This window comes from Loxodonta africana, chromosome 15 (assembly GCF_030014295.1).
Source record: "Loxodonta africana isolate mLoxAfr1 chromosome 15, mLoxAfr1.hap2, whole genome shotgun sequence".
NCBI lineage: Eukaryota > Metazoa > Chordata > Mammalia > Proboscidea > Elephantidae > Loxodonta > Loxodonta africana.
Genome location: NC_087356.1, coordinates 3969217 through 3993977, shown reverse-complemented (window position 1 = coordinate 3993977; position 24761 = coordinate 3969217). Strand labels below are relative to the sequence as shown.

The window sequence follows — 24761 nt, the reverse complement described above, 5'->3', positions numbered from 1 at the left end:
ACTAGAAGGCAGGAGGGAACAGGAAAGCTGGTAATAGGGAACCCAGGGTTGAGAAGGGAGAGTGTTGACATGTCATGGGGTTGTTAACCAAGGTCATAAAGCAATATGTGTACTAACTGTTTAATGAGAAACTAGTTTGTTCTGTAAACCTTCATCTAGAGTACAATAAAAACAAAACAAACAAAAGAAATAGAAGCTATAAAAAAGGATATTTTAGAACTGGAAAATACAGGTAACAAAAATTTAAAAAATCACTGACAGGACTAATTAACAGAATGGAGGTGACAGAGGAGTCAGTTTCTCGAGGATAGATCAATGGAAAATAAGTAATTTGAGCACAGAGAGAAAAAAGGAAAAGAACGAAGTTTCAGGAACCAAAGAAACAGTGTTAAAAAGTCTAACATTTGTGTCACAGGAGTCCTAGAGGTGGAGAGAAAAAGATTGGCGCAGTCAACTATTTGAAGAAATAATGACTAGAAATTTCCCGAATTTGGTGAAAGACATAAATTTATGGAATCAAGAACCTCAGTCACCCCTACACAGGGTAAACTTAAAGAAGTCCACACAAAGATATGTCATTATCAAAGGTCATAAAATTAAGAACAAAGAAAAAAATCTTCACAGCAGGCAGAGATAAAAAGGGCACGTTACAAATAAGGTAACAAAAATTTGAGTGACCGTGGATTTCTAATCAGAAACCATAGTAGCCAGAAGACGATGGAACTGCATTCTAATATGTATTGCTGAAGCGAGCATAATGTAACAGCATTTTTAAATTGCTGAAAGACAACAGCTGTCAACCCAGAATTTTTATCAAGTGAAAGTATCCTTCAGCAATGAAGGCAAAATAAAAACATTCTCAGTTCAGTAAGAATGCGTAACAACTGTAAATATATATGCATCTAACAACCAGAACCAAAACCCACTGCTGTCAAGTTGGTTCTGACTCAAAATGATGCTATAGGACAGAGTAGAACTGCCCCATAGGGTTTCCAAGGGAGTAAATCTTTATGGAAGCAGTCTGCCACGTCTTTATCCCATGGAGCAGCTGGTGGATTTGCACTACTGACCTTTTGGTTAGCAGCCGAGTGTTTTAATCACTGTACCACCAGGGCCCCTTTGCATCATATTTTAATCACTGCACCATCAGGGCCCCTTTACATCTAACAGCAGAGCTTAAAAATACAGGAAGCAAAAGCTTATATAACTAAAAGATAGTACAGAAAAGAAAACTACAGACCAATATCTCTCATTAACAGAAGTCCATAACAAAATATTTAGAACTGGAAAATACAATTACAAAAAAAAAAAAAAAATTCACTGATGGAGCTCATTAGCAGAATGGAGGTGACAGAAGTGTCAGTGAACTTGAACATAGGTCAATAGAAAATATCTAATTTTGAACACAAGGGGAAAAAAAGATCCATAGTTATACCTAGACATTTCAGACACTTCCTGTCTGAGTAATGGAGGAAATTAGAAGGCAGAAAATCAGGAAGGATACAGAAACCTTGAACATCATAAACCAACTTGACTTAATTGATATTTATAGAACATACCGTCTAACCACAGCAGAATACACATTCTTTTCAAGTGCGCATGGAACATTCATGAAGTTAGGCCATACTCTAGATCACTAAACAAATCTTAATTAAATTCAAAAGAAATTTTTCAACATTATGTTCTCTGCCCATAATGGAGTTAAATCAGAATTCAACAACATATCTGAAAAATATCTGGGAAGTTATAGGAAAAATCACCAAATATTTGAAATTAAACATCACACTACTACATCATCCATGAATCAAAGAGACAGTCCCAAGGGAAATTAGAAAAGTCAATTAAAATGAAAATACAACACATGAAATGTGTGGAATTCTGATGAACTGCTACTTAGAGGACAATTTATGGCATTAAATACTTATATTAGAAAAGAAGAAAGGTTTCAAACCCATCTCAGCTTCCACTCTTATGAAACCAGAAAAAGAAGGGCAAACTAAACCCAAAATAAGCAGAACTGAAAGAAATGATAAAAATAAAAGCAGAAGTTGATGAAAATAGAAAAATAATAGGAAAAAAAAAATGAAACCAAAAGATGGCTCTTCAAAACAATCAGTAAAGAAGCCTGTAGTCAGACCAACCAAAATAAAGAAGACACAGATTGCTAACACCAGGAACAAAAAAGGAGATGGCACTACTGACCCCACAGACAGTAAAGGAATAAAATGGGAACCCTGTCAAGACAGTGTGGTATTGATGGAAAGAGAGACACATGTATTAATGAAACAAAAGAGAGACTCAAGAAATAAACCCACATAAATATGGTCGATTTTTTTTTTTTTTTTTTGCAAAGTTGCAAAAGCAGTCTATTGAAGAAAGAAGAGCCTTTTCAGTAGTTGTGTTGGGACAATTAGAACATGCATGAGCAAAAAAATTTAAAAAATTCAAGCTATACCTCACATTGTATGCAAAACTTAACTCAAGTGGACCTAAATGTAACATGTAAAACTATAAAACTCTTAGAAGAGAACACAGGAGAAAATATTTGTGCCCTGAGATTCTTAGGGAAATACCCAAAGAGTTCTCAGATACAACACCAAAAATATCTATTAAAAATTCATAAATTGGACCTCACTAAAGTTGGAACTTTTGTTCTGTGAAAGATACTTCTAATAGAATAAAAAGCCAGGCCACAGACTAGGGGAAAATATTTGCAAATCACGTATCTGAAAAAGTATTTGCATCCAAGATATATAAAGAACTCTCAAAACTCAATAATAACAAAACAAATACCTCATTTGAGAAATGGGCAAGCATTTTTAACAGATACTTTACCAAAGAGATACACAGATGGAAAATAAACACAGGAAAAGATGTTCAGCGTCGTTAGGGAGGTGAAAATTTAAGCCACGATGAGATGCCATTACTCGACTATTGTTGTTAGTTGCCATCAAGTCAGCCACTACTCAAAGTGACGTTACCTATAACAGATGGAAACATTGCCCTGTCCTGTGCCATCTTCACGGTCATTTATGTTTGAGCCCATTGTTGCAGCCACCATGTCAATCCTGGCAGAAAGCAGAGGATACCAGAAGGATGTTTACCTGTTGTTTATTGACTATACAAAGGCATTTGACTGTGTGGATCAAAACAAATTATGGATAACATTGTGAAGAATGGGAATTCCAGGACACTTAATTGTGCTCATGAGGAACCTGTACATAGATCAAGAGACAGTTGTTCGGACAGAACAAAGGGATACCGAGTGGTTTAAAGTCAGGAAAGGTGTGGGTCAGGGTTGTATCCTTTCACCATACCTATTCAATCTGAATGCTGAGCAAATAATCCGAGAAGTTGGGCTATGTGAAGAAGAACGGGGCATCAGGATTGGAGGAAGACCCCTTAAAAACCTGCGTTATACAGATGACACAACTTTGTTTGCTGAAAGTGAAGAGGACTTGAAACACTGATGAAGATCAAAGACCACAGCCTTCAGTATGGATTGCACCTCAACATACAGAAAACAAAAATCCTCACAAATGGACCAGTAAGCAACATCATGTTGAACAGAGAAAAGATTGAAGTTGTCAAGGATTTCATTCTACTTGGATCCACAGTCAACACCCATGGAAGCAGCAGCGAAGAAATCAAAAGACACATTGCATTGGACAAATTTACTGCAAAAGACCTCTTTAAAGTGTTGAAAAGCAAAGATGTCACCTTGAAGACTAAGGTGCGCCTGACCCAAGCCATGGTTGTTTTCAGTCGCCTCATATGCGTGCGAAAGCTGGACAATGAATAAGGTAGAAGAACTGATGCCTTTGAATTATGCTGTTGGCAAAGAATATTGAATATACCATGGACTGCCAAAAGAACGAGCAAATTTGTCTTGGAAGAAGTACAGCCAGAATGCTCCTTAGAAGCAAAGATGGCAAGACTACGTCTTACATACTTTGGACATGTTGTCAGGAAAGATCAGTCCCTGGAGAAGGGCATCATGCTTGGTAAAGTTACAGGATCAACGAAAAAGAGGAAGACCCTTAACGAGGTGGATTGATACAGTGGCTGCAGTAATGGGCTCAAGCATTATAACAATTGCGGGCATGGCGCAGGACCAGGCAGTGTTTCGTTTGGTTGTACACAGGGTCATTATGAGTTGGAACCGACTCGACAGCGCCTAACAACAGCAACACATATTGGTTGCTGGACCCCTGGTGGCACAGTGGTTAAGAGCTGGACTGCTAGCCAGAAGATCAGCAGTTCGAATCCACCAGCTGGTCCTTGGAAACCCTATGGGGCAACTCTACTCTGTCTCGTAGGGCCACTATGAGTCAGAATCAACTCAAAGCCAATTTTTTTTTTTTTTTTAATATTGGTTAATTATACACGTGTACAGTTTTTTTTTTTACTGTGTTGTAGCTAACCATTCCCTTACTGAAGAGCATTCTGGTGGTTTCGAGGTTTTTTTCTTCTTATTATTAACAGTGGTGCAGTGACCGCTCTGGTCATTGTATTTCTATGTATCACACCACTGTTTTTCTGGGATAGATTCCTAACAACGGTACTTCCGGCTCATTGGGCATGTGCCTTTTTAATGTGATAGATAACTTCCAATTATCCTCCATAAAGGTTATACTGGTTTATTCTAGCAGAATAGGGACTGCCCTTTTCTCTCCCTCCTCGTCAGTGCTCAGTGTTGTCAATCTATTTTTTTTTTTTTTCAATCTGATGGATGAAAAACATCGGTCGTATTTTACACCTTGGTTGGTATGTTCGGGTATGTTCTGTTCATACTAATAAGAAATGTCTCCATCCTCTCCCTGCCCCCATATCAGCACCCCTCACTTTAATCTGATGCTTCTTCCCTCCAACTCACCCCTCTCATTCTGTCTTTCCAAGTCATGGGTCCATCTCTGGAAGTTTCCGTGTTAAAAGTCCCGAAGCCTTCCCATTACAGGGAAATATGTAATGCCCTGTGTATATAATCAAGCTCCTGGGTAGAGGCCCGGAAAACTTTTTGGGTTCTAACCAAAGTCGACATTTCAGCATCTCTAAGCCCATCTGCCACACTTTTCACCCATGCTTCTCCAGCGCCACCCATCCCCAGCTCCCCTGGGCACACACACCCCTGCTAGCTTTGAGCGCACTTCCCCTCGCCCCTGACTCAGAGCTGCTTGGGAACACCCAGGAGGGTTTTTTCTCTGTTGAGTGCCTGTAGTTGGCGAGCCCCCAGCATGCAGTGGGTGCTCTGGGGCCAGGTTTGCATGACCAGACACAGGGATGAGTGAGGGAGGAAGCAGCTGGCTGTGCGGTGAGACCAAAAAGCACAGATTTGGAGGCATAACTCCGAGGTCCACCCCTCATGGGCTTTGGGACTCTGAGCAAGTGAATTTTTTAACTGCTGAGTCTTAATTTCTTTATTAGCAAACTGAGAGTCGGAATCGACTCGATGCAGTGGGTTTGGTTTTTGGTTTTTTGGAGGTTAATCGTAATAACGGTACATAGGGCAACAAGAGCATTTTTTTAGACTACAAAATGCGATACAGCCAAACTTTCCAAATGACCCCCATCTCCGCTGCGTGGAGCATGTTAGAATGGGATTATTCCTGTCCCCGTTTAGATATAGGCGCCCATGCATACATGTAAGATGCCAGCGCACGTGTGCAGATACTGTGGAGAGCCATGAGCTACCCACCACCGCCACCGCCGCCCTGAGAATATGCAGGAGTCCTGAGACGGGAGAGGAAAAGCGGGTTTGCAAAACTATGGCATTCTATGAGCTCCAGGGGGCTGAACTCAGCCAGAGTCTATGAGGGGAGTTCCATGAAACTTCTCAGAAAGCCGGACATGTGTGCCCTGCATTTGGGAGACATGGAGGAACGATGCTGGACTCAGGCCACCAGTGGCCACAGGGCAGACAGGGCTGCCGCACGACCACACTGCTCCCTAGTAGGGGGGCCGCTGGGAGGCCAAAGGGACTCCAGAAGCCTGAGTCTCTGCAAGTGGGCACTGGGCAGCAGAGGCCAGCCAGAGCTTCAGCAGGGGATGGCAGTCCCCCAGGAACCATGCCTACCCCCTGTCCAGTTCAGAATCTGCCTAGACCAGACAGGACGGTGCCTGCTGTAACAGTGACAGGTGCCAGTGGGGGAGATAGACTGGCACAATAGCCACAATCATGGATTCAAACTTAAGATTGTGAGGATGACACAGGACTGGGCAACATTTCAGTCTACTGTACATAAAGCTACCATGAATCAGAGCCAACTCAGTAACAGCTGTCTGTCTGTCTGTCCGTCTACCCATCCGTCCATCCATCCATCATATTCATAATGACCTTCACAGCCCTCCTTGTGATGTAGGATATTTTCAGTGCCCATTTCACAGATGAAACCACAGAGGCTTATGAAGTAAAGTGACATGTCCAGGGTCACACGGCCAATATGTAACGAAGCTAGGACTCAAACGCAGATAGATCTTTTGTCACTAATCCTCACCCATTATATCACATACTGTCTCATAGTAAATGGTATGACCCCACAACATTCCTATACTTCCATGCTCTCCCCATGACTCTGCTTTATGACTTATTCGTTGAGTGGCAAACAATAGTTTCTTAATCTCAGCACTTTTGACATTTTGGGCCAGATACTTCATTGTTGTGCGGGGCTGTCCTGTGCATTGGAGAATGTTTGGCATCACCCCTTGCCTTTGTCCACAAGATGCCGATAGCAATTCCCGCGTCCTGAGCTGGGACAGCCAAAATACCCCCAAACATTACCACAATCAGCCCTGGTCGAGAACCACAGCAACCACTGCAGTATAGCATGATAGTGAAGAGCACGGACTCCAACCTACATGGGCTGAAAACTCCTCCACAGGCCACTAGCTGGGTGCCTTTGGGCAAGTTCTCTGGCCTCTATAATTTTCAGTTTTCCCAGCTAAAATAGGGTTATTGCTGAAAATTAATATGTAAAATGTTTAACTTGGTACTTGCCCTTAGTAAGTGCTTAATATACGCTAATTATTAACAGAGTCTTGACTCTCACTAGCTCTCACCTCTTATAATATATACACATTTCCAGGACCATTTGAAGCATCTGTGGCATTTTTTTCTTTCCTCTAGCATATTGGTTTCAGATTGTAAGAGAGGAATGTGTAGGTCACACACATAGATACACACACAGACAGACAGACAGACAGCTGCTATTGCGTTGACTCTGATTCGTGGTAACCTTATGTACAACAGAACGAGATGTCCAGTCCTGTGTCATCCTCACAATAGCAAGTTTGAATCCACCATCGTGGCTACTGTGTCAGTCTATCTCCCCCATTGGCACCTGTCACTGTGGTGGCAGGCACTGCCCTGTCTGGGCTGGGCAGATTCTGAACTGGAAGATGGGTTTCAGTTATTGACTGAGAAATGGAAGCCGTAGAGATCTTGAGACTGGAGAAGCAGAAGGAGCTGGAGTGAGAAGCAGGTGTCCACTATGGCTCCTGACGTTGGAGCAGAGGGAAAAGGTGTGAGGACAGCTTTGCCCCTGGTGGCCTGGTGCCGGTGGCTGGGAAGGAGGCGCCCACACAGCGGCAGTTGCTTTCACCGAGAGCACCATTTTGCCAGGATGCTCTAAAGTGAGCCCGTGCTTAGAGAGGCAGGCTCTTTGCTCCTGCCCATTGGTGGAACCTTATTTACGAGAGTAAACGGAAGCAAGAGGAGGGATTCGGGGTAAACCTGTTGAGGATGGAGGGAGGAGGGAGACTGGGTGGGCTAGGTGGAGGTAGTAGTTAGAAAAGGCAAGTGGGTCAGGGACCTTGGAGTGCATTTATTATGGATTGAATTGTGTCCCCCCCCACCCCAAAATATATATTGGAATCCTAACCCCTATGTTGTGGTGCAAACCTGTTTGGAAATAGGATCTTCTTTGTTAAGTTAATGAGCCCATAACACTGTAGGGTGTGCCCTAGGCCTAAGCACTTCTGAGTTAGAGAAAGTGGATTAGACACAGACGGAAGCACAGACGAGAAGAATATGCCAGGTATCACCAAGGAAGCAAGGAACACCTGGGCCACAGAAGCTGGAATATACCAGGATCTTTCCCAGAGCCGACAGAGAGAGAGCGAAAGCCTTTCCTTAGAGCTAGCACCCTGAAGTCACACTTCTAGCTTTCTAAACTGTGAGAGAATAAATTTCTGTTCTTTAAAGCCACCCACTAGTGGTATTTCCGCTAGCAGTAGGGGACTAAGACAGCGTTTGAGGGCCTAGGGCGTGAAGAGCGTGAGAAGAGTCTGCTCACGGAGGAAGGGCTTCCTTTGGGGAGCACTCACTCCCCTCTGCCAGCAGCCTTGCCTGCGCTCAGTGTAGAAACAGCTCCAGGGTACAAACGTGCCTCATTTCTCTGGGTGGACAGGGAGCTAGACGCTTCCTTGTCTCTGTGACAGCACCCGGGTTTTTTGCTTTTTTACTTTAATAATAGTATACTTGCAGAAAAGTACACAGATCGTGTATGTCTGGCCCCATGATTTTTCACACATGAGCACATCAGACCAGAAACTGACCAACATCAGCACTCCCAAAGCCCCTCTCGTGCCCCCTTCTGGCGGGCTGTGGGCCATTCTGGATTGGGACCACGTGCCAGCTGTCGGAGGGCCTTCTCTCCCCACTGACTGCTCTTGCAGTCTTCACAGAGTTATAGTAGCTGAGAAAAACCCTTCGTGTCTGTAGCCTCAGCACCTATGGGGCCAGGCACCTCGTGGGCACCCGCCAGGCCTCTGGTGAATCAGGAGAGGAAGTGAGGGCTGTGTTTTAGTCTGGATGTGCGGCTAGGGCACAGCCCTCTCCTGGCGTCAAACATGCGAGCTCACTCTGGGAATAGCCTCTCTGGCTCACTCCTGAAATGCCGGCCATAGGCTGGAAATAAAGACGCGGATGAGCTCCCCCACCTTGAGGTCTGAGGTGGGGTCCCACAGCCCGGCTGGCTCCCCGACAGAACGGATGAGGGATGGCTGCAGACTTCTGCAAGCATTAACTGACCAGGAGATGTGTACGCCAAGGCTGACAATAGATCAGTAAACACCCAAGACAACAAAGCACCCCAAAACCCTCAAGTTGGTCATGGAAGAGACCTAACACAAACTCTGCAGAGTGGGTGAGGCCCCGTTGCACGTCTCCAGGGCCCCCCCGGGCTCCGGCGGTCTCCCTAGTGTCATCCCATCACCTGGTTTCCTTCAGGACAACCAGGGTCGTGGCAGAGCACACGGGAAGAGGCAGAAGCAGAGGGCTGCTGCTCTGTTGATTGAAACACGGAGACATAGCTGGCTGTCCTGGCTTCAGATAGCTGTGACTACGGTGATGACGCAGCCATTTGCATCAGAAACCTTTAAAGCTCCTTGGGCCTTCTGCAGTTCTGAGAGGCTGGGAGTGAGCTGTTGACAGGCGTTTTCAGACGGCAGTGTGACAGGAAAAGATCCCGAGGGAGCTCAAGTCGTTAGCATGGGTGTTGGTTTATGGGAAACTTTTTTTTCTCCTTTATGTGTTTATCTGCTTTCCAAATCCGTGCAGTATGACTGTGTCCTTTTATCATCAGGAAACAATTTTTTGAAAGGGAAAAAGAGTGCTTAAAACATGGCAGCATTCACTGGTTTAGACGAGTAGAAGTTGTTGAATTGGTCTGTGCTGTGTTGTGTATATTTTCACCTCAAAGAAAAGCTGGCAGCGTAGCCTAGCTTTTTACGAGGCATAGACGTCGTGCCGTCCAGCTGTGTTAGCGCAGAGCGGAGCATCTGGTTTATTTTCTCATCCGAAGGGCAAGAACGTGTGACCGTTTACATTGTAAAGCTCACCGCTTCTCGCTCGGGGAAGGTGGTCTTGAGGGTTCCCAGCTTCCAGACTCACAGCTGTGTCCTGCTTGTCTTCTGGGTGTTGTCCACCCTGAGAGCACCCCCATCGCCCCATTCCCTCTGCTATTTGGTATAGAAGCCTTTTTGGATGAAAGAAAAAGTACCTTGAGGCTGAATTTTAATAGGCATGAAAATACTCTCACCAGCCATCACCAATCGGTATGTCAGAATGAAGCGATTAGATGCCTCTTTCCCGTGGAGCGGTGGCTGAATGTCCCTAGAAATGGCTTCATGTTGAGTTTCTGAATGGTTACTCTTAGGTCTCTTTGGGTAGAAATTGCTCAGTCATAATGCCAGACGTGAGTCCAGAAACTTTGTGATTTTCTTCCCCATTGTATTTAGGGTTCTGTATGTAGGGATGGAGGCCTGGTTGCGTAGTGCTTAAGCGCTCTGCTGTTAACCAAAAGGTTGGCAGTTCAAATCTACCCAGTGGCTCCGTGACAGAAAGACCTGGCCATCTGCTCCCATACAGGCTACAGCCAAGAAAACCCTGTGGGACAGTTTTACTCTGTCACATGGGGTCTCTGTGAGTCAGAATTGACAGCACCCAACAACAACACAACATGGAGTCCCTAGGTGGTGCAAACAGTTAACATACTCAGCCGCTAACCAAAAAGTTGGAGGTTTGCCTCAGGAGAAAGGCCTGGTGATCTACTTCCTAAAAATCAGCCATTGAGGACCCTGTGGAGCACGGTTCTCCTCTGCCACACATGGGATCAGCATGAGTCAGAATTGATGGCAATTGTTTTGTTGTTGTTGCCTCTGTTGTTAAGAGTGATAGAGGCATGGCAAAGCTGAAAGCACCCGTGAAGATGGATGAAAACTAGGCTACAAGCTTGAGCAGTGTGTCTGCATCAGACCCTGCCTGCCTGCGAGGGCTCTCCCATAATGCCAGCGGCTTTGCAGAGGAGCCAGCATCCTGACAGCGGGTCTTCAGTGAGGATGGGTGTCTTGGGCCAGGCTCCTGCATGATTGTAGCTGCCCAGCCTTATTCAGACTCTGCTGGCCTTGGAGTCCCTGGGGGGGTGGAAAGAGTTAAAGCACTCGGCTGCTAACAGAAAGGTTGGCAGTTTGAGTCCACCAGGGACACCTGGAAAGAGGCCCGGGGATCTACCTCTGAAAAACCAGCCACTGAAAACTCCATAGGGCACAGTTCTGCTCTGATGCACATGGGGTTTCCATGAGCCGGAATCAACTCCATGGCAGCTGGTTTTTGTTGCCCTGGAGCCCTGGTGGCGCCGTGGTTAAGAGCTCTGCTGCTCATCAAAAGGTTGTCAGTTCGAACCCACTAGCTGCTTCTTGGAACCCTACAGGCAGTTCTGCTGTGTCCTGCGGAATCGCTAGGAGGTGGACCTGACACCACGGCAGCGTGGTTAACACCCTGACCAGCCCTTTGCCGAGCACTGCAGGTGCAGAGATGACTAAGAGGAGGTGCCTGCCCTTACAGGGCTTGCCATCAGACGGGCACACCCAAAGCAGTAAAATGCACCTGCTAGAGCTGCTGTCGACCCACATCCTTAGGGATCCAAGAGTCAGCCTTGTGGCCTGACCCAGTGGGAGCCCGTGATGCCACCCAGCACCTGCTGTGACTGTCTTTTCACACTGGGGGACAGGTGCTTGTTTTCAGTGCCGATGGCTTGCTGGTCTCCATCATGTCCTGGGTGAGATTTGCCAAGGCCCACATCCCGCCCCACGTGTTAACAGTAACAACAGCCCCGGTAACCAAAAACAGCAGCCGCAGCAGCAGTGGAGGCGGCAGCTAACCTTCTAAGCACACCCGGGGTCCCAGGCCCTGAGCTAAATGCTTCCCCTGGATTATCTCGTTGTTTATTCACAGTCTCACCCTGAGGTGTAAATACTACTATTTTCCTCATTTTACATTGAAACGAATCAAAGAGAGGTTCTAGAATTTGCTCAAGAGTACACTGCTAGCTTGAGGCAGAACTAGATGATAAGCCTTGAACTGCAGCCCTTGAGCAGAGCGGAAGGCACTCAGTCACCCTGGCCCCAGGGAGGAAGCGTTCCCCTTTGCCAAAACCCATTGAACCTGCCAGGAATAGAGTCTCTTTGAAATTAACGCTTGAAAATGTTCTTCTCCAAATATTTCTTTGTGGTTGGGAAGTGCGTTAAGGAAAGGAAACCAAAGCGAAATGCATTGCTGTCCAGTTGACTCCAAGTCATGGCAACCCCGTGTGTTGCAGAGGGTTTTCTTGGTTGTACTCTTTACGGGAGTAGATTGGCAGGTATTTCCTCTTCAGTTCCTTTGGGTGGGTTTGAACTGTCAACCTTTTCGTTAGTAGATAAGCATAAACTATTTGCGCCACCAGGGACCTTAAGGAGAAGGAAGAGCTCTGGAAAAGAGCAGACTTATAAATTGTTCTTCATCCCCTCCTTCTTTTGAAAGCACCATATCCTTAAATACCAAAAAATGTATTATTATTTTCTTTGATCACAAGTTGCTCTCATCTGGTATTAAATTATTTAGGGTAACCTTTGTGGCTGTTTGAGCTTCGTGCATCTAAAGCTTTACGCCTTCCAGAATTTTTACTCCGCATCTGCTGTACCTCAGAGAAGAGGTGCTGCGTTTCTTTTCAGAGCAGTTGTGTTTTGGGGAGTCAGTCTCTTCTAGACTCTGTGTAAAGGGAATCACGCAGATACAGAGAGGGTGTTAGCGGCTTCCTATCTGTAAGATGTGCTCCTGGCCTGTTCAGTGCAAGCCCAGGTACCTGTGTGGCTTCAACCTCCTGTCATTTTGGGGGGAGAAATTGAGAAGTCAGAGCCCTTCAGGAGATTAAGATTATGTATCAAGGCAGGAAGAGGTAAGCAAAGAAATATGTTCTGCTCATTTTATTTAAATTGATACCACATATATATCACCCTGCCATGGAGCCCTGGTGGCAAAGTGGTTAAGAGCTTGGCTGCTAACCAAAAGGTCTGAAGTTGGAATCCACCAGCCGCTCCTTGGAAACCCTATGGGGTTTGGTTTTTCGTGTATATCATCCTGGGATTAATGACATTTTGAACATGTTTCGCCTCCAGATTCATTCTCTGTGGACCCTTGACTCTGAATGTTCACGCTTTGGAGCTATCTTGCTGTGAGGTCTTTGGGACCTCCCCTCCTGATTCCTGCCTCACCCCGCACATTGTCTGTGTTCCCATTCCCTTCTCCTCCTCTCTCCGTGTGGAGATGGCCCTGACCACAGAGCCCCATCCATGGGCTCCCAGGGCAGGGGATGTGGGGTGTGGGTCAGAGCTGCCACCTGTGCCTCCACCCACAGAGCAGAACGTGACTTGTACGCAGCTGCTCTGCCTGCATGTACCTGGTACAAGGACACAGCTTCTCTGAGGCTTGGCATTGAGGAACATGCCTTTCTCTACTTACCTGTAGGTTACAGGAAGCTCCGGGTGGAATCTCAGGCCTCTCTGGGCCACAGTGGGAAGCTTTAGTGGTTTTTCTGCACCTCCTTGGTGTCTACCAGGCCCTGGACAGTCCCTGTTAATGAGTTTGGGGGCTCTGAGGATCGTTCAGGCCCATTTGCATTCTAGACAGGGAAGAAGATGGGAATGGAGGGAGCATATAAATAAAAGGAAAGAATGTCACCAGGGAAAAACGAGAGAAGGGGTTGGCAAACGATGATCTCTGCGAGAGGGCTGGACCTCCCCTTGGTGACAGTGGCATCAGAGGTAGCCTTATCCCACGCTAGCACAGCTGGCCCAGCCATGGGCGTGCACGCTTGTAAGATATGCCCACAAACACAGCCACATGCACGCACACACACACACTCACACACACACACACACTTACACTACAGATGGAAACACGGCTACTCATAGGCGAGCAGTGCAGCAGGTGACCCTTCTGCACCTAGTATGGAATTCTTCCAACACACTCTTGACAGAAAGGGAGGGAGGGAGAGAGGGAGGGAGGGAGGGAGGGAGGGAGGGAGGGAGGGAGGGAGGGAGGGAGGGAGGGAGGGAGGAAAAGGTATATCTTGCCAAGCTGAGCATAATTGCATTGTTTATAAGACTGCATTTCACATGAGCAAACTGGAGGGTGTAATATGGTTTTGCCTCAGGTCCCCTGAGATGTCGGATTGGGTATATGAGCCCAGGAGTCTGTTTACTTTTCTTGTATGGATTCGGCTCAGGTGTCCAGGTAGTCAGTCACCGATTGTGTGGTGCAGGCTCTTACCTACAGTCCTAGTTGGGCAGGAGTGGTTGGAATAGGCACAGGTATCTGGCTGCAGTAGTGGGGTCATGCACTGAGCAAGGCAGGGAGCTGACAGCTGCCCCCGAGTGTCTGTAAGAAAAGTGTGTCCCTGTTCCCTAGAGCAAGTAGGTGAGTGGGTTTTGCAGGCCGACTATGGGTACCTAGTGCTGTTGGCTGTAAGGATTGGGAGGCACCACTTATTCTTGGACACCTCTAGCTGGTGGCTAGGTGATGTGGGTGGAGCCACCAGTCCTCAGGCACCTGATGTGGAGAGGTGAGGACACTGCATAATGGGCAGAGCAGTGTCAAATGTCACAAATATCCCACTCCACCTTATAGCTGATACAGCTGATAATAGGCTCCAGGTATATACCCTGTTGTACTGTGCTAATGAGGGCCTACGCTATTGAAATTGGCCCACACAGGTCTAGGCAGGGGTGAAAGGCATTCAAAGACTATGAACCCCTTATGCCTGTGCCTAGGCAAAGGGACTGTGCCTGCCCTGGGTTCCTGGCTTAGGGGAGCTGGCAGATTATTTTTTCCTGTTTATTAATTTGTCTTCTTGCCAAAGCCAGGAGAATGGCTCAGAACGCTTGATGGGTCCTACTTGCAGCCCAGGGGACTCAGAATCCCCTGAAGCCAGCCGGGGACCCAGTGCAGAGTGGGGAGAGGTTCTTCCCAAAGGGGGTGTTTTTTGGTCTGTGCGGTAGGTTGGACCCATGTGCTTATCTTTTGCTGACTGAGCGCCGCTTTTCACTGGTTCTGGAGGCTTGAGTAGACTCTGCACAGCTTGGTCTGTCTGGGTGTGGAAAATGTGTCCCGAGCACCACTGCTTTTGCCTCACCACGCTCACCAGCTGATCCACCCTGCAGGATGCCAGTCCCTACCCGCCCTGCCGCCAGGTCAAGTCTGGCAACTCCTCACTGGTTCCGAACCATCTTTCCCTCCCCCTGATGCTCAGTCTGATTCCTTAACTTTGGCTTTGATGTTCAGCGCTCCTAGATTGTCATATATATTCGATTCACTTGTTTTTCCGGGTCTTTGTTGTGAGAGGGACCACAGGAAGCATCTGACTATTCCGCCATCTCGGCCCCACCTCAAATGTTGCTCTTGGGGATGGCCTGGAGGGACACCAGGTCTTGGCCCATTCTTGGGCCCGTAGCCTTACTCTAGGATCTGCTTCTCACCCCATTCCTTACGGAACACTGCATGTACCCTTGTTCCGTCTAACTTTCTCCGCTGGTTTTTCTCTGTGTGTGAGGGGTAAAAATATATATAACAAAACATTTGGCAGTTCAGCAACTTTTCCATATACGGTTCAGTGACATTGATTACATTCATTATGTTCTGTAACTGTCACCACTACTCTTTTCTAAATTATTCCACCACCGTCAAAGGAAACTCAGTGCCCCTAAACAATGACTCCAGCATTTCGCCTTCCTTCTAACCCTGGTAACCACTAATAAGATTTGGTCTCTATACATTTGCCTGTTTCAGGAAAGCAGGACTGTGTAATATTTGTCCTTTTGCTACTGACTTATTTCCCTCCACATAATGTTTTCAGGGCTCATCCATGTTGTACCATCTATCAAGACTGTATTTCTCTTTATGGCTGAGTGATATTCCATTGTATGTGTGTACCTACACATTTTATCATCCACAGGTTTTTAAAACACACCTGCTCCTCACTTATCAATGGTTTTGGTTCCTGACATTTCACATTTATGACAATAGTAAATTATCTACTATCCAACTATTTTGCACATTAACGATGTATGTCTGGCAGTAACGAACACCGAGGTACAAGGCGAGAGTAACGCTAGCTGTGATGGTTAAGGTTGTGTGTCAGCTTGGCTGGGCCATAATTCTCAGTGGTTTGGCAGTTATATAATGATGTAATTTGGCATTACGTAATGATGTAGTCATCCTTCATTTTGTGGACTGATGTGGTGATCCTCCATTTTTGCATACCGCTGGTTTTTGTATAACAGCCTAGCCTTTGAACTAATTATTTTGATAACTGAGGAGTAGGTGTACTCTTTTTGGCTCAATTAGGATATTTCAAGTGTATGGGATAATGAATTAACCAGAGCTGTGGTATTTTTTCCCTTGTGGTACGAAGCAGCACAAGTATTAGGTGCCCTACACGGAGCTATGAGGAGGATGGGAGCCAGCCAGAGCGTTCCAGAGATGCTGGAGCAGATTGGGCATTTAATAGCCTAATGTTCCTGCTTCTAATTTAAAATTCATGATGGAAATTTCCTCTTAGAATACACTTAGTCTTGACAGAATTATTCAGAGTATTTTATTGAATGAGGTTGTGAGTTTAAACCCATAGCAAAAGCCCTCTCTCTAAAACACGTGTGGTGTGATGTGGTGAGGACACCTGACATGCTGAGTGAGAGTTGAGAGGACGTGTGACACCACCCAGACATCTCAGGCCAGGAAGAGAGCAGAAGGTATGACTGGCCACTGAGTGTGAAGATCAAAGAAAGCAGTATCTTTTAAGAGAAAGTAAAATCCCAGAGAGGCAAAAACTAGGAGGGATTATATGGAACTCTGATTGAGAATGAAGGGTGAGAAATACAGACTTTACATAAAACATAGCAGCCACCCAGCACCTTCTGTGTGCCAGGCAATGACTCGGTTCTCTGGGGAAGAAACAGGACGCGAAATGACATCGTGAATGAGCTAATATTAGAACAGTACCTGGTATGTAGTCAGTGGCATAACCCGTTAACCGGTTGCTGTCGAGTCGATTCCAACTTATAGTGACCCTATTGGACAGGGTAGGACTGCCCCATAGGGTTTCCAAGGAGTGGCTGGTAGATGTGAACTCCCAGCCTTTTGGTCAGCAGCTGAGCTCTTAACTACTGCACCACCAGTGGCATATGTTTCTTAAATACATAAGACATTCTTATGACCAAAAAGCATGTATCAGTGGGGGCAGATGATTGGTTAACAAATATGTCTAGTACCAAATGCCCCAGGTAAATGTACAAAGAGAGTTACAAAAGAATTAGGAGAGGGAGGGAATGTCCATGTAGAGTGGCCAGACATGCATGGTGGAGGAGGTGGCCTCCAGTGAGGGCTAGGTGGGAAAGCTGAGGTGATTCCCTGGCAGGGTGTCCAGTCCCTCATCTCTCGCTCTGGACTGTGGCCACAGCCTCTCCTTCCTCCTGCTTCTCTGTGTGGAGAATAAATATCCACACACCCTCCAGAGTGTACCCGTGGCTTAAAACCCCCAGAGCCAAGCCAAACCAGGTGCAGTGAAGTCAGGTCTGACTCATGGCAGCCCCATGTGTGCAAGAGTAGAACTGCTCCATAGGCTTTTCAGGGCTGTGATTTTTCAGAAGCAGATCGTCAGACCTGTGTTCTTAGGAGCCTCTGGGTGGATTCAAACTGCCAACGTTTTGGTTAGTAGTTGAGCGCATAACCGACTGTGCTACCCAGGGGCTCCTTTAAAACCTCAAAGTCTCCCAGTTACAGACAGGGAAAAGGCAGAGAAGACCCCTCCCAGTTGGTACCCTGCCTGCCTCTCATCCACTCTGGGCCAGCGTGGCACACTGCTCCACATTCTTTTCCCTCCACCTGAGAGCTTTCCTGGCCCCTCCTCTCAGCCTAGAAAGTTTGTTCTTCTCTGAGTTCCAGCCCCAGATGGCACCCCACCTCTCACCCAACAGTGTTATGCTTTGTGTCCACATAGCACTTTGTAAATTTTAGCATTTTTTAGCTTACGGCACAGCTAATTTGTATCTAGTGTCTCCCGCTAGACTTTGAGCTTTTTAAGGAACAGCTGTTTGTTGTGTATTTTTCCACCTCGGCGTTTACCATAGTCCTTGCCCATAGCAAACGTTGAACGAATAAATGGATGGAAGGAAGGATGGATGGATGATAAATGAATGGATGGATGGATGGATGGATGGTGGATAGATGGATGAATTGTGGATGGATGGATGGATGGATGGATGGATGGATGGATGGATGGATGGATGGATGGATGGATGGATGGATGGATGGATGCATGGATGCATGGATGCATGGGTGGTTGGATGGATGGATGGATGGATGGATGGATGGATGGATGGATGGATGGATGGATGGATGGAAAGGAAAGAAAGGTAGAGCAAGGAGGTAGCAATGAGCTCTGACTAAGAATAGAAGCAGGGCTGGGTTGTACATTTGAAAGTATTCTAGGCAAATTTGAGTGTTGAAATCGGGAAAGTGAAAAAGAAAGAACATTTTGGGAAGAAGAGATGAAGGCTGAGGGTCAGGAACAGTGAAGACTTCACAGGTTTAGGGGCAAGAGAAGGGCAAAGACCCAGAGAAGAGCCTTAGAGGTTGGGATGGAGGATGCCAAAGGAGGCCAGGACTTCCAAGAGAGGATGCATGGCCCTGTCAAAGCTACAGAGAAGTAAAGCAGGTTGAGAACAGGGAAGAGGTCTTAGGGTGGCTGGCTTAGTTGTTGGAAGGATGTAGAGAACAGTGTTTATATTACAGCTGGGTTAGGAATTAACTGGTGAGGCAGGCAGAGGTTTTGAGTTGAGGGTAGAGAAGAATTGAGAGCTGCGGCTTCAGGGTGTGACTATTTGTCTTTGAACTTTGGGAGGAAGTCAGTGGCCCAGAGAGAGAAGAGGTGAGAAGGGACAAGGGGTAAGTCAAAGAGATGGAGCTAGGTTCCCAGGGGACCAGTTGGTTGGAGGTCTCAGGGAGCAGCCAAGAGAAAGGTGGGAGCTGTTTCAGAGCCAAGGAGAGGTCTGTGCATGTGAAGCCTACAACCCTTCTCAACCCCAGGTGGAGACTGTAGCCTAGGGCCACCACAACAAAGTGCTACAAACTGGGGAGCTTAAAACAAGAGAAATTTATTGTCTCACAGTTCTGGAGGCCCCAGATATCCGAATTCAGGAAGTTGGCAGGGCTATGCTCCTTCCGAAGGCTTTTTATGGGTGGAATTGTGTCCCCTAACATATATGTTAAGAAGCCCTGGTGGCACAGTGGTTAAGCGCTCAGCTGAAAGGTTGGCAGTTTGAATGCACCAAATGCTCCATGGGAGAAAGATGTGGCAGTCTGCTTCTGTAAAGATTACAGTTTTGGAAATCCTGTGGGGCAGTTGTGCTGTGTCCTAGAGGGTTGCTATGAGTCAGAATTGACTCGATAGCACATAACAACAAATAGGCTGAACTCCTAACCCCTGTACCTGTGCATGTGATCCTGTTTGGAAATAGGGTTTTCATTTGTTATGTTAATGAAGTCATAGCAGAGTAGACCAAAACCAAACCAAACCCATTGCCGTCCAGTAGGTTCCGACTCATCCCTTCTGAGAAGCGTCTTACAAAGGAGTGTACAGACACAGAGAGACAGACACACCTGGGGAGACACCACATAAAGAGGAAGGTTGATGAATCTACCAGCTCAGGAACACCAAGAATTGCCTACAGCTAGTAGAAGCTGAAAGACAATGACGAACCTTCCCCTAGAGCCAACGCCCAGAATTCGGACTTTTAGCCTCTAGAACTGTGAAGAAATAAATTTCTGTTCTTTAAAGCCACCCACCTGTGATATTTTTTTATGGCAGCACTGGAAAATTAAGAGAAGACTCTAGGGGAATATTTACCCTTGCCCTGTCCCAGGTTCTGGTGATCCCTGATGATCCTTGGCATTCCAGATTCCAGGATGGCTTCTAGCCGCATCACCCTATCTCTGTCCCTGTCATCACAGGGCCGTCCTCCCTCTGTGTGTCTGTCTGTGTGTCTCTTCTCCTCTTTTCACAAGCACAACAGTCATGTTGGGTTATAACCCATCCTACTTCCAGTACAGCCTCGTATCAGTTTCACTGATTACATCTACAAAGACCCACTTTCCAAACAAGATCACATTCACAGATTCTGGAGTTTAGGACTTAAACATAATCTTTTGGGGGGGACGGGCAGGGAGCACAATCCAACCCATAACAAGTAACTTCTGTCTCCGTCCTTCCTTGGTGATCAGGGAACTAAGAGAAAAGAACCCAAGGTTGAATCGGAGACAGAAGCAAAAGCAAAGAGAGTAATCTCCTATACACCCCAGAGCGAGGTGTGGAGGCATCAGGCCATGAAGAAGGAAGGCACTAGCTCATCGGGGACACCCTCCTGTGTTGCTGTGATGAGCTCTGTCTTCATCTCACTTACGGAGGTGCACTTTGCAGGAGGAAAAAGGACACCAGAAAACAGAAAAGTGACCAGGGTCAAGGCATTTGGGAGGTCCATCACTGGCTTTGTTTTCTATCGGGACCAATGAGCATCCAGACTGACGAGGTCACGGGGAACCTTTGGAGTCGGTGTATTTTTTCCCTGGGGGGAAAAAGAAACTCTTTTTTCAAATGAAGTTAATAAACGCACAGGATCTCCTAGGTGGTGCGCTGGGCTCCTAACCGAAAGGTTGGTGGTTCAGAGGCACCTTGGAAGAAAGCCTTGGCAATCTGATTCCAAAAGGTCAAGCCATCGAAAACCCTGTCATGCACAGTTCCGCTCTAACACGTATGAGGTCACCACGAATTGGAATGGGCTCCACAGCAACTGGTTTGGTTTTGATTTTTTTTAATAAACTCTCATCATAGAAAATCTGAAAATAACAGGAGAGTTGTGAAGTAATAGGTAAGGACCCGCAGGTTTACCACCCAAAGATAAAAACTACTAACGGGAAGGAGTACTCAGCAGGGCGCGCTGGCTTCAAAGGCACTACTTCTCCTCCCGTAGACCACGCAGGGAAATAATGATGGCTGGTTTGGGCGTCACTCTTCACAAGGGGGAGATAATGCGTATGGCTTTAAAAAAAAGTGGGGGGGGGGACAAAAATGTGTATTTGATACCCAAACAAACCAGGGACCGGTGGTATGTTCTGGTCCTAAGTGGCAGGATGATCTCTGTCTACTACTTATCTTTATCTCACCCCAGGAAGGATTTACCCTAGGAGGAAGCTGGCTTTAAAATGGACGCTGATCTTGTAGGAGTCATTGTGTTTCATTTTTTGTGGCTCAGACTAGAGGAGCATCATCTCTTTGGCGCACTTCTGGGCAAATGTAAATAAGAACACAAAGCCCACTGAAGAAAAATAGTAACTTCAGCAGGAGGCTTCCAGACCCTCCCCCCATGTCACCTCCCCCAGCCCTGAGCCTGAGCAGTACACTGTTCTCTGTGTGGGAAACGCGGAAGGTGGGCCTGAGCGAGGGGTGGGACTTTACAGAACCTTGTGCCTTTACCCACAGCCAAGGGCCTGTCTCCTGCAGCAGCAGGCCCCGGAGCTGACAGCCAGCCCATGCCACCCTGGATCACTATCGCTCGGCAGAAGCGCCGAGGGGTCCCGGACCAGCCACCCAACCAGGAAGACGGTCCTGCGGTGCGGAGCCTGAAGTCTGAGGCAGGAAAGCCAGCCAAGGCCCCTGAGAGAGCACAGGTATGCAAATGCTTCCTGTTTCAGGTCTGGGAGGGAGCCCGCCAGCTGGGGGCTGGGACCCCAATGCTGACGGCATGTCCTGTGTTGTCATCACCCAGACCACACCTGTCATGATGGCTGGTGTGGGTAGAGGCTTGGAGAAGCCCCATAAACGATTCAGCCCATGATAACCTCCATTGCGTCAAAGCCTCTGCCCTGTGCGTGTGCTGGGCTGTTAGGGAGACAGAGAGGCAAGTGAATCACTTAGGCTGCGAAGGCAGCTCTCTGCTTCCTGCCTCCTAGGCAACGCGGCTCAGCTTCTGGAGAAATGAAATGAGGTTAAAATAACTTCTCGGTGAAACACGCGGTGACAGTGTCAACAGCTCCATCTTGGCTCATTGCTTGGTGACAAATGAGCCTTGCGTTTGCTGCTATGCTGGCTGCCTGCTGGGGCTCCTTCCTCCTCACCTGGGGTGCAGGGCTGCAACTGGGGCTTCCGTTTTGCTTCCTGGACTGAAAACAGTTTTCTCAACTCAAATAACAGTGCTTAGAAGCAGTCCAAGATTCTAGCTTTTGTATTCCCCTAGCAGCCACCACAGTAAACCCACACGCCTGTTCAGCAGTGTGGTGAAATGGGCCTGAGCCTGCCATAGGACCTGCATCTCTTCATTTTAAAACTCCAGATTGTACCAGTGCTTAAAAGGCCTCGTGTAAGGGAAGATGAGTCCAGAGGACTAACGGACCACAGCTACCACAGCCTGCAGGAGACTGAGTCCCAGCACAACTAGATGGTGCCTGGCTACCACCGCCGACTGCTCTGACCGGGATCACAATACAGGGCCCTGGACAGAGAGTGAAAAAGAAACGTAGAACAAGACTCAAACTCACAAAAAAAGACCAGACTTATTGGTCTAAAAGAGACTGGGGGAACCCTGAGACTATGGCCCCTGGACACCCTTTTAACTCAGTACCGAAGTCACTCCTGAGGTTTACCCTTCAGCCAAAGATTAGATAGGCCTGTGAGCCTGAATCCACTTGATGGCAATGGGTTTTCTTTTGTTTTTATGAAACAAACAATAACCCATGTGGTTCAACTATGTATACAAGACTGAATGGGCACACCAGCCTAGGGACAAGGACGAGAAGGCAAGAGGGGACAGGAAAGCTGGAGGAATGGAAGGGGAGAGTGTTGACAGCCAATGTCACAAAACAGTATGTGTATTAATTGTTTGATGAGAAACTAATTTGCTCTGTAAACTTTTGCCTAAAGCACAATTAAAAAAAAAAGCCTCACGCAGGCTTAGGGACTTTATAAAAGGAATATTGATCAGTGATTCCCAGTTTGGGGCATCAATGGTCACTCACACCAAGTATCAAAAAAATCTCAAAAATATTTCCAAGCACAGTTAATATTGATTTTCAAATGAAGTTCCTGAAGTCCAACCATCTGGGGCTGAGGACAGGAAAGAGGCCGTGACACAGGAGTGGGCTCAGAATAAGGACCAGCACTGGTCTGAGCTCTGGCATTCGGAGGGCTTGGGGTCAGTGAGTTGTCAGGCCAGAGCTCCCTTAACAAAGTGCCAGCAGGCATGGTTCATCTTGGGAGAGAAACCTTTTGGGGAAAGTAAACCTCACTTTGGTTATATTTGCCTCCTATCTGAGTCACAGATGGCCACATAGTGTGTATCTTTTTTGTGTCCCCATAGGAGTCCAAACAAGCCGACTTTATCCGAAGCAAGTCTTTCGTGATAGCAGCTGTCAAGCCCTCTGTAGAACGGAAGCACGGGACAAAGCCCAACCTCAAAGAAGGGCTGCAAAGAGGGATCTCACTGTCCCATCAGAACTTGGGTATGCAGTATACAAGTCCTACCAAATATTTTGCAATAAGCATCTGGGATTGTTATTGCAGTTTTTATTGTGGAAGTTTCTCTCAAGTCACTGCGTTGCTGAAATTGCACAAGCCTGTTCTGAAGCCTGTTTGCCACCCACTTTACATATTCTCTGCTAAGTCCTCTTTACATGTTTACATATGAATGGGTTTTATGTTTGAGAACGCAGTCAGGACCTTGATGGGTATTTTAAAGAAATGCAAGAGGCTTAAGTGAAAATCTAGCTCATTTCTCACGTTTCTGTTTGTTTTCTTTCCAGCGGCTCAGTCTGCAGTGATGGTGGAGAAAGAACTGAATCAGCTGAAGAGAGCCAGTTATGCCAGTGTGGATCAGCCATCCTGGATGGAACTTGCCAGAAAGAAGTCGCAAGCCTGGAGTGACATGCCCCAAATTATAAAATAGGTTGACTGAGTGCTGATAAAGACTGTCTGCTACCTTCATGAGCCACCTACTTAAAAACCGCCATTAAATCATGGCAGGCAAACTGTGAAACTTAAGAGTGATTTTATCAAGCGATGGGAGAGAGCTCAGAGGGGAGGAAGGAACTCAGACCAACAAGGAGGACAAACACACAGCCATAATCCTGGGCCAGAGCTGCCCTAAAACAAGAACACCTTGGAAGAAGGCCAGGAATGTGTTCTTGTGCCCAACGGATGAATGTGAGTTTTTTAGCATTCCCTTAAATGAGGAGGCTCAGACAAGGCAGAAGAAATAGAATGTGGATGAAAAACTAGAACGTAGTTGCAAGACAAGAAGAGAAGGCGTGCCAGGAGCGTGTGTGTGCTGTGCTTCCATCTGAGATCAACCCCCGTCTCTGGTCGCTGTCTTGCCTGTTGAGCCTGTCTTCTTTTTCCGTGTTTACTACGAGGCATGACATCTATGGTAAAGCAGATGCCATTTCCAAGAGCAGCTATAAAACCATCTGTTTTTCTGAAGCTAGTCACTCCAAGAAGAAGAGAAAGGAGCATACCAGGTTCATCAGTTAATAGACTGTTTCCAAACATAATTTTTAAAGACATTTTCCTCTAGCCGTCTGTATCCTTAACCATTGCACAATGCATTGCCTGTTCAATAAAAGATCTCAAAGGTACTTTCTGTCATATGGTAAAGGTTATTTCTACTCACATTTATGGAATGTCTTCCAACACTGAGCTAAGTACTGTGTGTGGAGTTTCTTTTAATACGTAAAAAAAAAAAAAAAAAAAAACCTGGTTTAAAATCCCAGTTGGATTCATTTTGGAATTTGTGTTTTTGAAAAAGATTTTTTTTTTCCAATAAAAATTTTGATGTTCATTTTTGGAAGTCAGTAGATAATGTAGGGTTTTGAGGGTTTTTTTTTTTTTTTTAATCTATTTGGT

The 24761-nt window shown here is 46.5% G+C and overlaps 1 protein-coding gene across 2 annotated transcripts in view; it reads left to right on the top strand.

Moving 5' to 3' along the window:
* The window catches only part of CRACDL (CRACD like), a 157999-nt gene extending 133415 nt beyond the window's left edge, over nt 1–24584 (top strand). The window contains exons 8-10 of one of the 2 annotated variants that reach the window (XM_064268446.1): nt 21348–21535; nt 23221–23362; nt 23663–24584. In XM_064268446.1, the coding sequence (XP_064124516.1) occupies nt 21348–21535; nt 23221–23362; nt 23663–23805 (473 nt within the window). In that variant the 3' untranslated portion in view covers nt 23806–24584. The remainder of the gene's footprint in view (nt 1–21347; nt 21536–23220; nt 23363–23662) is intronic. The other variant, XM_064268447.1, reaches the window with a different exon arrangement.
* The last annotated feature ends 177 nt before the right edge of the window (nt 24585–24761 follow it).